Source organism: Aphelocoma coerulescens, chromosome 5, assembly GCF_041296385.1.
Source record: "Aphelocoma coerulescens isolate FSJ_1873_10779 chromosome 5, UR_Acoe_1.0, whole genome shotgun sequence".
Classification (NCBI taxonomy): domain Eukaryota; kingdom Metazoa; phylum Chordata; class Aves; order Passeriformes; family Corvidae; genus Aphelocoma; species Aphelocoma coerulescens.
Window position 1 is genome coordinate 32,893,751 of NC_091019.1, and position 14,923 is coordinate 32,908,673.

Consider the following 14,923-nt stretch of genomic DNA (forward strand, 5'->3'; position numbering starts at 1 on the left):
CTCTTTTACATGCTGAAGAGTCCCACATGGTACAGTTCTTCTCTGAACTCCTTCCAGATTCACCATGCCTTCCCTGAGCTAGAGATCAGAATAGCAAACACATTGACTCTGACAACAGCCTTGTGGAAATTTCCTTCAGTGACATTGGTCTAGTAAGCAGAATGTATTAACTAGCACTAGTCCCCAAAGAGACTCTTTTCTCCAAGCTACCACTCTAACAGCACTTAATTCCCTTAAAAAATAAACACTAATATTAACAGTTGGGTATTCAAAAGCCAGCAAAATCAGCTGGGAAATCCATACCATCAGCTTTGCTAGTATGGGACTTGGCATGAACTGCATGCAGTGTCACTCTGAAAGATGGTCTCACGGGTAACAAAGGGACCATCAAATGCTATCCCAGCTCCAGGACACTGAAGTCCTCCTGTTCCAGTCAAACTGTTAACTGGAAACTTTGCTGTTGTTGCCAAGGCCAGGTTAATGGAGAACACTGAAAGCCTATGGCCAAGCTAGAAAGTTTAATGCCAGGTACGAAATCAAGCTGTCATCTTAGAAAACTAGCATATATTTATTATAAATGTAGGGTACTTAAAAGCCTATTCCTTGTTAATGGGAGTTGCAGGCACAGAAAGAAAGGTCTTCCTTCTTTCCCTAAACTGAACATTTAGAGAAAGAATATTTAAGACAGCAAGTCAGTGGGGCACAGTCTTCCTAGAAAAAATACTAATATTATACTCATTTATTTATCTATTTTAAAGGCACTGTCACATTCTACTGTTGTCTGCCATCTCTGCTTTGACTTAACCATCAGCAAAGAAACCAAGTAACACTTGCCAACTTGCTGTTGTTGGGGAGTGAAACCTTCATGCAACAAATCTAGATTACAAAAAAACAAATTACAGAAAAAAACAATAGAGACTGTATGCACACCCAAAGAGAAGAGTCATTGGCAGAAATATCCATTTTACCTCAACTGCTCAGCTCTAAAATGCTAACTGTTTATTCCTTCTTACCCTTGACTGCTTCTAACACTCATTAAAACATATTTTTAAAGTAGTGTCTCTGAAGCCATGAGCTATGGCAGGAAAACAGGGCTTGGACATCTGTAGTTGCACATTATTCATGCAACAATTTCCCCCTAGTAATGGCCTTCTGAGGAATACATGGTCAGATTCATAAAAAGGTCTCTCATTCCTGGTCCCTTAAGTACACACATTCAAACATACATCTAGTGCCTGCACAATAAAAATAAAAATGATGGATGAGGTAAGGGACTCGTCTGACTATTTAATAAACTATATGGTTATTAAAGAGATGGGGTGCTTGTTTACCCTACAAAGCTGAGAAGAGAGGATGTCTAGTAGCATCTAGCCAAAGGCTTGTGCTTAACAGTTCTCATGCTCATCTTGCAGGGCTATGTGCAGCCACTGGAGATGAGGCAGCCACCCCCAGCTGCTCTCCTGACACAGAACAACTCTCATTGCTACCAGAGCCAAAGCATCAAGCATCATTCACCGTGGCTGTGGATGATTAGGGTGGGGACATAAGGAACATCTGCCATCCAACCACAGAAGATTATTTTTTGAACATTGCTCTTCTGTACCCAAATCTTTTCTCCTGAAAAGAGGGAGACTGTGGCACCAAAACCAACCACCTTAGAGAGATTCCTACACCCTTAAGAGACAGGATTCTTTCTTCCAAATCAAGCAAAAGAGAGGGTCTAACCTCCCTCTATGCTTCTGCTCAGCCCCAATGAACCCCTGTGAATAGCCTAAACCCAGAGCGACAGGCTGTACCAGGCAGGGCAGATTTCCTTCTCTTCCTCTCTCTCATTTCTTTTGACCAGAAATTCTGTCTGGACCAGAAGAGCTTTTCCCATGGAATTCCTACAAAAAGCTTCAGTTTTAATGAACAAGCATTCATCACAAGGGGAGGAAAAGGTCTTTTACTGAAGAATTCTTGACCAATCCCCATTGTTAGTGCTGCAACAGGGACCTCACTTCAAAAAAACATTAAAAAAAACCCAAACACATCTGCCCCAAATTTTTTTTTGTTCAACTCCCAACTTTCCTCTCAGTGAGGCATTAGTGCAGCACAGAACAAAGGGGAGCAGCGTGGATATCTAGTGCCAAGTTCCTACTGACCTCCTGTGCCAACCCAAACATGAGGACTAAGTGTCTTTGTGCCTCAGTTTTCCTTTCAGTGAGAAAAAGTGTTTGCCTGTCTCCCAGGGGACCTTAATTCAGACAGGGTCAGTTTCTCATGTGCCTTTACACTGCTGTGGCACAGAACAAGAGCTTTAACTGGTTATTTTATCACAGCATGTACATCAGCTTAAAGCTGCTTTTAGATTGTATACGGAAGCTCTAAGGTGAACAGGACCCATGTCCACTCCAGGAGAACAGGTACCTCATCCCAGAACGGAGCTTACAAAAGCTGTAAGCAGAAAGCAAGTTCAGCACAGGTTACATCAGCAGCCCAAACCTGCATCCTTTCCTCCTCAGAAAGACCATTCGAAAAGCCTTAAGTATGCACATGCACAAGTGCTGGCAGGACTAGCAAAGCAATGCCGTGAATAGGCCCTTACTGCCTGTCCCCTGAGCAGGGCTGTGGGTGGAGGGAGAGAAACAACCCCTTCTGTGTTTAGGAGCACAATAACAGCTGAGCAAATATGGCTCATGGGGATAGCATAAATCTCTCCACACCTCTGTTAGTCATCACTACTGATACCCACTCCACCCTGTTCTGTCTGCGATCGTGGTCCCTCCAGAGTTTTCTGGCTAACATGAAGGTAAAAGAAAAACAAACCTTGCAGGTGTTCCCACACTGTACCAGTTGAGCAGTCTTTGCTTTACCTTGGTACACACTCAATTCCATTTCTCAAGGCATAGGCTACAGAGGAAGCAGATGTTACTACATGTTCCAGTGCTGAACAAGTACAATGCAAAGGCTTAACAGGTGGGTTATAATTTTCAAAAATGCATTATTCCAAGTGGCTCATTAAACTTCAGCTATCCAGGAACACATGCTTCCCCTGCTATTTTCTTTCTGCTCTAAGAGATAAGGCTGCACTGCATTCCCACCAGTGTTACATGATGAGAAGCCTATTCAATATCTACCCTAGAGCTTGAAATAAGGAGGACTGGCTCAAGAAAGCACAGATTAGAGAAAACTTAGTAAGGGACTTTCTGAGGCACAACTTGTGCTCATTTTGCAGAACCTGTGGGCATTGTGTCCTGCCCAGCTAAGAAAAGAGTGCGCTCCACAGGGTTTCCACCCCACACAGCAATAAAGATCAACACCTGCACATCTCGAAATCTGCCAGTTGAAAGCTACCTGTCCTTGCAATTCTAACTCAACTGCCTTTCAGGCAGGCCTTGGACTCTTTAAACCATCCCATCTCACAAGCAGTCAGTCACACAGTCCTAGCCCTCCTAGAGCTATAGCCAGACTAACTGAAGGATGGCAGAAAAAGAACAATGCCTTTTTTACTGCTGTAGTACATCATCCTGGAAAAAAACTGTGAATACCTTCATGTTCATGTACAATGCATCAGATAGAGCTCTGAAAAAATTCTGGTTCATTAGAGCATATTGTAAGTTGTGTCATTCTCGTAACCAAATGAGAAAAATGCAACCTACATACAATTACCATGAGATAGTTACCTAACACAACAGGATAAGAAAAAGATGCTCTCCAAGACAAGAAGTCTCCAAAGTTCTGTGAGACAGTTGCTCGGTTTTGAAAGCTACCATGAGACTTGTATCAAATTAAATTACAACTCTGGTCAATGGAACAGAGCATCCAATTTACAGACTGAACTTCAGGAAAAAAAAAATCAAAGCCACATTTAATAAATGGTTTTAAATCAGTGTAATCACAACTTACAAGCACAAACCATAACAACCAGCGAGGAAAAATCCAGCACATGGGGAGAAAATTACTGGCGAGACAGCAAGACTTGGAAAAAGTGGTCAGCAGCTTAGGTAGACCACAATAAAGTCTGCAACTTCATGACACTGCAAACAACAACAAAAAAATCCAAACAGGTAAATCCAGCTGTGGAATGTAATGACATGGGCTTCACATAAGGAACAGGCACTAAGTACTGGTGAGCCTTTAAATCAGCCCTGTGTACAAGCACTGGGCACTGCACTTTGAGGGACAGAAGGATTCTTTGGCAAGAGGGTGTGAGAGAGCAAGGGGAACAGGCAAAGGTCTAGGATACTTGATCTATGAGAAAAGGCTAAAAGAATTCCATTTGTTTAGTCTAGAGATGACATTCAGTCTTCTGAGACATAAAAGCTGTTCTAAAAAAAAAAAAAAATAGCCATAGATAATTTTTTTTCCTTCCCCATGGGTAGTTCAAGTATCAGACAGCTTACTTGGAGAAAGGAGATTTAGTTTGGATATAAAAAAGCCCTGGTGATTAACTGTTCACTAATTGGAAGAGGCAGTGGGATCTCTGTTGTCACATTAGGAACAGGTTATGTGTGTCAGAGCTGTTATTAATTAATTGGATATGACCCTGGGTTAAAACAGGGAGAAAAAATGACTTGAATCTCTTCAGGTCTTTCTTGCTCTCCTCATGCAGGCTGAGAAACTCCAGCAGATCCTCAATGATTAGGCAACCTCTTTTCTAACACAGACTAAAATCTTGAAGATATTTAATCTGGTTTAAGTTTCCAGATTTTGGGGGTCTGATCCCCTCTAATGCACCTGGCTTCCATATCCTGTGTATGACAGCTGTACCTGTGCAGTACCTTCACAATGACAACAGTTTCTATAGTCTGAGCAGAGAAATTTGGCATCAAAATGCAGCCTCTTCACTTCTTGACATCAGGATGGTTTCTCAGCAGAAGAAAAATCTTTCAACCTTAGACACTACCCTTGTCATTTTGAGACAAAGCTGCACAGTCTGTGTTTTTTCTTCCCTAATGCCTCTTTTCCATTTCACATAGTTTCTAAGCACTGTGAGCTTGTGGCATACCTAGCTTTGACATAAGCCACCTGTCTCTGAACACATTCATTTTCCCTGTACTCCTTTTTCACTGCACTCTTTCCACATTGAGGAATGCTGTTCAATAAAACAAAAAACAATAGGTGCTTCCACTGGAGCCTTAGCATTATTGGGAAACTTTTTTCACTTCCACACCTGTTTTTTAATAGTCCTTGGAACAGCTAGTAAAGCAATTATTGCAGAACTTGCCTACCTCTTCTAGCTGGAGTATACAACTGTTTTTACAGTATTGTAACTGTGCAATTATAGGACACCAAACAGAAAGTCTTTGAAAACTGTCACAGGCAGCTAAAAAGTGGTTCAGACTGGTCTTCCTACCTACAGCAACATTATATTTAATGCTACTACTGGTGAGGCACAGAAGGCAAGGGAGACGGGTTTATAGTGTGATGAGCCTTTTCATGCAGTGACAGATCAGTATTTCCTTGTAATATTTTGCACTTTATAAGGAGGCAGAGGGAATTGCCTCTGACAGGAAGCTAGCACTCGCTTTTGGATATTTACCCAGAGTCAACTGTCTCTGGGTAGAATATCCAGGCTTTGGAAGTTCAATGACATAACATGGGATTCAGACATCAGCCACGGGACAGAGAAATTGCTCCCACTTCATCCATGTCATGAGATGGATGTCCCTGCTCTAGCTTAAAAGGCAAGGGAAGTACTACAGACTGACATTATGGCTGAAGTTAGTGTTCCCAGTGGGATTTCTCTGAATTGCAGCCTTACATAGGCAACAGTCCCTCCATCTGTGGGAGCCCATGCATTCTGGCAGGCTGAGCTCCAGAGAGAAGCTGCAGCCTTGTGCTACCCGGAGCCTGTTCAGTCAGCTTAAGGTGAGGTGGGAGACTGCTGACACCAGCAGGACCACAGACTTCCCTGCATTATAACAGCTGGGGAAACCAGAGAAATGTCACTCCATTCACCCAGAGTAAGGCCAGCCAGTTTAACACCTTCCTCCCTCAAGTGTCCCCAGAGATCGAATGCTACCTTGCTTTTTAAACATACTCCCATCTTTTTCTCTGAAGGTGGGTTCTCTGCCCAGCTTCTTTCCAATTCATATGCAACCCCTGGGATCTTCCAGCCAAGGTCTTTCCAGCTACTTACACACCATTTCAACAGTCTGAAAAACATGTACTTAAGCCACCCCTGAACTGTGCCACAAAATGTACTCACATGCTCCCACTGACTACTTGCTTATTTTAGTGGTCTGGCAAAATACAAAAATAAGATGACCACCAAGGCAAAGGGAACACGAGGATGGCAGCCCCACACCCTCCTCAAACTATACACAGGACTCTTAAAACACAGCTCATAGCTCTGATAACGTCAGTTTGAAAGCAAAGAGATGGTCAACAAAGAGGTTGTAGCAAGGTGGGTGTTGATCTCTTTTCCCATTTAACAAGTGAGAGGAGGAAAGGGAACAGCCTCCAGTTGCACCAAAGGAGGTTGAGACTGGACATTAGAAAAAAATTTCCTCACCGAAAGGTTTGTCAACCATTGGAACAGGCCGCTCAGGAAAGTGGTTGAGTCACCATCCTTGGAGGCATTTAAGAAATATGTAGATGTGACAATTAGGGACATGGTTTAGTGGTGAACTTGGCAGCACTGGGTTAAGGGTTGGACTTGATCTTAAGGGTCTTTTCCAACTTAAATGATTCTATGACACTTTCCCATGCTGCTGCTCCACGAGCCCTACTCAGGGGCCTCACACATTTCCCTTATCTACTCACTCCACCTCCAGGACCCACCAAAGTAGAGAACTTCTTCACTCTAAACCTGGCATCAACAGACACCTCCATGGGAGGGGTAGGATTTTCCAAAGTTCTGGAATGCAGCTCTTCTCCTTCACAGCCTTATACTGTACTAGGTAATATTCCCAGCCTTCTTGGACAACTCTGGGGGCAGCAGATGCTCATAGGGATATACTGACCTGTGTTTTGAACCCATTTTTTTCTTCACTTGTCTCTTTGCAAATCACTTGCAAGCCACACCAGGGCTTATAGTTTCAGGAGAAGCCTACCTAGGTCTAAATCTTTTCCAGAGGTTATCTAGGAGCTAGTAATGACACTTACCTTGAAACAGCTCCTCCTTAACTGTGGTACCTCAGAAATGTGGTGAATTTGACAGGAACATTCCAAGAGAGGTAGGAAGGTGAGTCAAGATGTGCAGCCTTTCTGCAGGCATCAGCATACATTCAAATGGATGTCTGAAGCGCAGATTCACAAACGAGACTGTGGCTGATGGTGCTATTACATACAGCAAAGAGCACTGTGCTACTAAGGAATTACTTCAGCAAATCAGTGCAGCCCCTTCACTCTGAATCAGCTTCTGCTAAAAAGCAAAACCAAGTCCACAAAGTTGACCACTCTCAGTTTGTCCCCGTATGGCCAGGTAATGCCTGGTGCTGGAGCTTATTTTCTTTCCCTTCCCCACCAAATCCCCAGAGGTTTTAAATGTGGGGTTGTTTCCTATTTCCCCTTTTACCCCAGCTTCTTATATCTTTGCCCCTTCTCCTACTGCTCCTTGTCCACTTGCCTGAACTGGCAGCTGCAGAGTAGTAGTTATGACTCCACATCTAAAGTAATTTGTTTTCTTTCTTTGGGGGATAAGGAGGGGGGGAGTGACTGAATTCTTTGGGAATGATTTATTGCACAGCACTCAGGGGGAGCTTCATTTATTTGGCTAGCTGCATATGGTTTAACACCTATGGTTGCATGCTGATTATTATACAATGTTATTTTTCCCACTTGTATACTTTGCACCTTTTCATAGAGCAGATTAACTGGTCCCCAATGGCATGTTATTTATGACTTTGTTTGCTGGCTGTCTGGGAAGGGTCCTGGTCCTAGATTCTTCCATTCCCCCTGCCTCTGCTCTCTCCTACATACTCCCTTCTTCACCATACACACCTGTCACACTGAGACCGTGGGAGAATCACCCTTGGGCATCACACATATCATCCTTCTCAGAACTTCCAAAACGGAAGAAGAGACAGAGGCCTCCCAAGCAGCAGCCAAGACAGGAAAGGATGCCTGAACCACATATGGAGCCAGAGGGAAGGGAGGGATAATAAATAAGGAAGAAACATCACATTTTGGCTTGCAAGGAAGCAGGAACTCAGCAAATAAGAGCATATATTTGTTGTGAATATGTAATGGAATTAGTAAGTTTTCATTTCATACTCAACAGGAGCTTCTCTTAAAATTGCTTTATTTGATATCAAGCCAGAATCTAAATTGAAATTAATTCAAAACAAAACCAAAACAAACCCTCATTTAAAAAAAGGACTGGGAGGTCTAATACAAAGGTCTGAAAATAAATAGTTGTGGCAGATGGGACAATAGTCACAGACTTTTAGCCCAATAGTTTTGACAGGTTAGAGGAGCATTGTGTTGGGAGGTACTGGGTCCAGATGCAGGAAAAGAACCAAGGAGGATACATTAATAGAAGACAGTAGAAAAGACAAAAGCTTTCCGACACGCTGGTTCCCTCCCATGAACTCTTGTTCTTGACACCATCAATGACACTTTTTCCACTTCAGTTAGGGAGAAATTCAAAAGCCTTTAACTAATTCCAGGTGTTATGCCCAGAGGAGACAGAAACATGAAAATGTTTACCAAAGAGGACTAAGTCAGCATTAGAATGTCATCCATAGGCACCAAAATTTTCCAATTCAAATGCCACCATAGCATCTTCTTTAGACGTTCCTAAAGCACAATTATTCCTGATTACAGTCCCTTTTCAACCAACCTGCTTTCCTGCCAAAGTGATAGCTATCTCCTCCCCTCGGTATCCTGACTAACACTAACCAGCCACAGATTTTGGGGAAGAGTCTACAGTCCTGTATTAGCCATTTGGACAGTAACATTACCAGAAGTGGCATGGAGAGAGAGCCAGCCAGTTTGGAACTAACACAGCTAGTTTAGTAATAGCGGAAAATAGGAAAAAAGCAGCAGAAGAAGCAGAAGTCTATGGTCTCATGTTTTTAAATAACAAGGTGGGGAGTGCTGTGCACCAAGAGTAGGACAAGATACCTAAGCAGTAAGGCTAAGAAGACAGGATAAAGACAGGTGTGAAATTACCCCCATTAATAACACTGTTTTGCTTTTCAAGAACCTCATCTAAATCTACCTGTGGCTCCTTGATCTCTGCAGTGTTCCACATTTCCAAGGCATGAAAAAATTTCCTCCAACTCCAAATAACTATACATTCAACACACAGGTGTGCAAGGTCTCCCCACTCTGGAAATGAATATAGGCATTCAAGCTCTTTGTGTTTAGCTTCACTTCTGAAAAGGAAAGTCCTAAAAACAAATTAAACTCTTGCCTAACCTTGGCTATTTTTGGAATACCCCACTAAAACTTGAAAAGAGCTTCCTTCTCAAGCTCTGTCCCATTATATGTTCATCTCACCTGACTCAAGAGGAACTACACTAATTCTCAGTGTAGTCTCAAGCAGACTGCTTTTTAATGTATGGGATTGCAGAAAGCCTCCATATGGATATGGCAACATACCTATGAGTACATTAACCGTTGGGGCAATTACTATCCTGATCATTAAGAAAGGCATGCAGCAAAATGGTGTAACTTCCTAGTTGAGTACTAGAGAGAACATTTTTGGGGGTGCCATGGGTGTTTTCTTATCTTTTTTTCCTGCCAAGTGGGAAAAAAGACCCCTTAAGGAACACAGACAAACCAGAGAACCCAGGTCCTGGTAGTAACACTTGATATAATCACATCCCACTTCACTGTGCAGATCTCTGGAGACAAACTGCACCCAAGAGTTAAGAGACTCCCGTTCAGGTGGATGGCGGAATACATACAGATGTGAAGTTTTCAAGTGGTTTCCCCCTTTGAAAAGCCTTAAAGTTTGGGCTTCGGGTTGACTCAATTAAGAAAAAGAAATATGAACACCACCATTCTTGTTTTCAAAGCTCATTCAGTTATACTCTGTCCAATAAGAGCTCCTGACAGGAGAAAGCTCTATCACTGGAATGCCATCATGAGATGCTAACACGATGCCTGGGTGCCAGAGCTGAACAGAACAGGCCAGATGGAATTGGTCCCCATTCACCAAGAAAGATTTTGAAGCAAGCAACTATGGGTTTTTTCTTTTCTTTTTTTTTTTTTAACTAGGCACAACACACACAAACCTGTCTTCAGCTGGTGACCTTAATATATTACTCATTCTTCCTTTCAAATAACGTCATTTTCAAAACCCCAGTGGCTGAAGAATATTTACTTGAGGCTGCTACTGCTGGTTTCTCCAGAGCTGTTTATTTTTCCATGCAGGGGCTCATTACATCATTCTGTGGTTTTCTTAAAGGTTGTCACGGTAAGCTGGATACAGGCTGGAAACTCTTGCTAACTAAAACCAAATCACTAAGTAGCACAAATAAATTTGGAGATAACCCAGCTCTGGAAGTGAGGAAAATCCCTGGATTCCTCAGTGGAGATGGGATGCTCCTAAACAAGCAGCCATTAGATTTCTTGGAAGTGGAAAACATTATCAAATCCTTCCCTAGATTAAGAATTTAAAAAAAAATAATCACTTCGACTGTTGCAGGCTGGAATAGGTTGGGGGTGAGGGGAGGAAGCTGAAACAGTAAAAGCAGAATGAAAAGACAGTTCCCAGCCATGCTGATTAGAGAACAGCCATTACAAGAATCCCATTTGAATCACCTCCTGCTCTGGCAGTGTTAGGAACAACTATCACAGAGGGCAGTGCTAGGTAACTTAGCTTAAGGTATCCACGTGCATGCACATGCAGATGTGCATGTTTGGGAAAAGGAAGAAGCATCAAAAAATATTTTTGTCATCTTGGCACAACAACATCATGTTGATCTAGACCTTTCCCTTGCTCCAAAAAGAAAAACTGAATTTGGGACTTGTAGGATTCAGACAGACAGAAGATGTAGTTTTTAAGCATAGAAAAACAACTTTTCTGCTGTGCAACAGTCCAGGTGATCATATTTTGGTTCCAGCCTCTGGCTGAGAAGGTTTAAACCTGCATCTCACCCTACTGAGAAAAGGGTGCCATTTAATTCTTTAAGGTGGGCTGGGGTAACGGCACTAGCAATCCCTCCTAGCAATGCTCTTTTACTGAGCATAGAAAAACTCACTGGCAAAATGCCTGGAGACATATAGATTCTCAGTCAAGTGCTCTAATCACCAGGCTGGAGTCATTCTGCTTTTCCTGATCCCTAGCTTAATTAGGATTTACACATGCCAAACAAAATGTAAGTGCTCCAAAAAAAAAAAGAGATCAGTTTCAGAAGAACCTCTTCTGTTTGTCAACACTAAACAGAAGATGGAATACTCAGATTTCAAATGCAGCTCTTACAGGATACAGGCAGCATATATTACATGGGGTGCCACCAGCTCTGCAATGCTCAGCTGCCTGGTACATGGCTCAGCTTACATTGATCAGAGACAATGACAGCAAATTAAAGAGTCTACATAGCAACCCAAAATTCTCCTCATGGTTGACACAGTGATGGCACTTGCTTTCCAAGATGTCCAGCATCAGGGCTGATTAGAGAACAGCACATGTGCTCTGACAGCAGTATCTGTACCATTCTTCTCTGCAAAGGACAGGGCCATACAATCACCACAGGGAGAAGAGACATCACGGCTAGGTGTTTCACTCTTCAAGCTCCAAGGAATAGGAAGTAAAAGAAGAGTTAGTCTGGATATTACAAAAAGAAAAAAACTGAGATTGAATTCAGAGAGCAAAGCAGCTTCCTGTGGGAAGAAATAAAATCTTTATTATGTAAGGCATTTATGGTACAGTAGAAACGCTGCTCTCCTTACAGTATAAACATTCACTAGCCCTAAGGTAACAGATTAGATCTTTTCTCTTTTCTCACTTCCAATTTCAGTGATCCCATTAAACCACTGCAAAAGCATACAAGGCTTTTTGCCTGCTCCAAGACTGTTAGTGTAAGCTCAGATAGACAATACAGCTGAGGCAATAGCAAACCCAAGAATCCAAATCTTGTGCTAGCAAAACTTATCTTAACCCTGTAAAAATAAATTCAAAAATTGGAAATGTGCTAAGCATTAGCATTTCAAGTTGGGCCAAAGGCAATTAAAAGCATCCCCCAATTTTGCATGCCCATCTCATGACAGCTGTTTCATCATCTGCAGCCAAGACAGACTCAAAGACACTTGAAGAAACATGATTCTAAAATGGTAACTACCCCCCCAAGTTCTCTGCAGTTTGAGCCCATCTACTGTACATTGCCTTTAACATATATTACAAGGGATGAAAAGAATGAAAGATACCAAACAAGGTGACTAGGCTTCACTAATTGAAAGAAACAGACTTTGTATCACCTAAAATATAGCTCTAGCCAGCATTTCTTAATATCAGTTAGTTTGTAAGAAACTGAGATGGCTGTGTATTTGTATGGCCCAGTGGGGAAATTTGGGGATAAAAGTTGGCAATCCAGTCTCTTAGTGAGATCCTATAGCAAGCGAGCCTCAGAGCAATCAGTAAGGCTGAGTCAGATGAACCATATCTCCTTTTAGCTTGCTGTATAAACCACCTCTTATACAGCTCTTGAATTTTCCAGAAGATCATATATTTTTCATTTGTAGCATGCACTCACTCACAATAATTTTGTTTGAGTAACAGAATTGACTCAGAAACAATTGAAACAAGCAGACAGAAGTCAGCTCACACAAGGAACGCTTCTGTGGACAAAATGCCAGTTTACATCAGGCAGCTTCCTGACTAAACAATCTAAGTGATTGCCTTTACAACACGAAAGCCAGCCTACTTTGTCTCTGTCAGGCCAAGAAATGGTAGAAGACAGACCCTCCTGCTCCCAAGTCCCTTTGCAACCTCTTAGCATTCCCTCTTCTTTCCATCACAGCTATGAGGCTTGCTGTATTAGAAGGAAAGCTGGTCTCCAAGATAGGTAGGACCCATGACAATGGATTTTAATATTAAACTATCACCTTCAATTGCACTGTCAGCTGCTGGCTGTCCCAGAAGTTAACAAAAACCAGAAGCTGTGTTTGCTCTCCCCTGAAAGACATCCTTAAAGAAGGATGCTGGTACTTATACATCATCTGAAGCTTCCGAATGTTTCCCACGGGCAGATCCTACACAGACCACCCTGCTACAGAAACAGTTGGGAGGTGAAGCACAGGAGACTTGTTAAAACTGTGGTCTGGGCAATGCTGGCTGTCCTCCTGCCAAGAGCCTTTCACTCTGCAGCAAGAGAGTTTCACACAGCCTACCACTAATTTCTCCCTGCAGCTTGGAAGTGGCAGAGGGAGGTTAAAGGAACTGTCATGAATGCTCCCTAGCTAATCCAGAAATACCAGATGATGAGGCACCTCAGTTTTATCCCAATTTATCTGTTCAGGTGACTGGAATTATTCCAATAGCCATTCTAGGCATTTTTGTTTCATAAAATATATGTAATAGCAGCATCTCCTATTCAAATCTTAAAGTAAATCTATGGCTTCTTAAATCACTTATTCTTTTATATTCCCTTTAATTTCTTCATTTTTCCCACCTCAGTTAAAATATCAGACAGAAACCATTTTTATTAAGAATCCCTAACCTTCCTCTTCAGATTCTCCAGTTTCTTCTCATTTCAGTGACTCCACACCACAATTTCATGCTCATCTCCAATCTCAAGTTTTACACCGTGACTTCACATCTTCCTGCCTGCCCTTTTCCCACTCATGTTCATGATCTCTTCTTTGCTGCTTTTTAGGCTTGGGTCTTCCCTCACCCACTCCATTACCCACAAAACAATCTCAACATTTTCTTAGGCCCAGACATAATTAAACTACTTTTAGTTGTGAAATAATCCAATAATTTCTCCACCAAAAAATATCCCCTGAAGAGAAGAATCTTGAATTCACTAGAAAATAAGCCGCTTTTTGTATTTTTTGCAATTGCTTAGACTAAAACCACAGCCCAGATCTTTGAACCAAATGCATCAGTTCATATATCCACACTGAAGAGCAAACAGAATAAAGATGAAAGATGGCTAAGATGAATTAACAGATGAAGAAATTAAGAGATTCCCCAGTTATGGTTTGTGGAAACAAACATCCTTCATCACACATTGATTATGGCCCTTTGGACACAAAAGATCTTATCTGAAATCACTTTATAGTCTGGGCTGCAAGTGCCCCTAGCAGCTTGATAGCTAAATGAAGAAAGAACGAAACAAGAATAGATGGTGACAAACTACAGACTAGTTAAAAGAATTATTTCTTTTTAGACGGAACATTACCTGAATTTCTTATACTGGAGCTGTTCATTTTGGAATCTTTGATGACCAAGTGCTTAATCCAAAGGGTGGGTGCTGTGATTTCTGAAAGAATAAAAATAACAGCTTTAAATGAACGGCAGCAACTAGTAAATTACACATGATTGTTACTCGGAATCATAGAATGGTCTGGGTTGGAAGGGACCTTAAAAATCATCTTTTGTTCCCACTCTCTTACCATGGGCAGGGATACCTTCCACTGGACCAGCTTCCAAGCCCCATCCAACCTGGCCTTGAACACTCCCAGGGATGGGGCATCCACAGCTTCTCTGGGAAACCTGTTCCAGTGCCTCACCAACCTCACAGTACAGAATTTTTTCCTCATACCTAATCCAAACCTACCCTCTGTCAGTTTGAAGCCATCCCCCCTTGTCCGGTCACTACATGCTCTTGTAAAAAGTCCTTCTCCAGCTCTCTTGTAGGCTGGCTTCAGGGACTGGAAGGTGCTGGAAGGTGCTAGAAGGTGTCTTCTGAACAACCTCAACTCTCTCAGTCTCTCTTCATTGAAAACAAGATGTTGGCTACAGTCATGCCTTAACTGATCTACCACATTTGTACAGACAGGTTCATCCCCTGGTGAGGTCTTCCAACTCTTATGAACCACC

At 42.2% G+C, this 14,923-nt stretch overlaps 1 protein-coding gene across 9 annotated transcripts in view; it reads right to left on the reverse strand.

Annotated features, from left to right (window-relative positions):
- SMOC1 (SPARC related modular calcium binding 1) overlaps window positions 1-14,923 on the reverse strand; it is a 150,858-nt gene that overhangs the window by 31,045 nt on the left and 104,890 nt on the right. For all 9 annotated transcript variants that reach the window (XM_069017573.1, XM_069017572.1, XM_069017569.1 and 6 more), the window contains one exon: window positions 14,283-14,363. In XM_069017573.1, coding sequence (XP_068873674.1) covers window positions 14,283-14,363 — 81 coding nt within the window. The remainder of the gene's footprint in view (window positions 1-14,282; window positions 14,364-14,923) is intronic.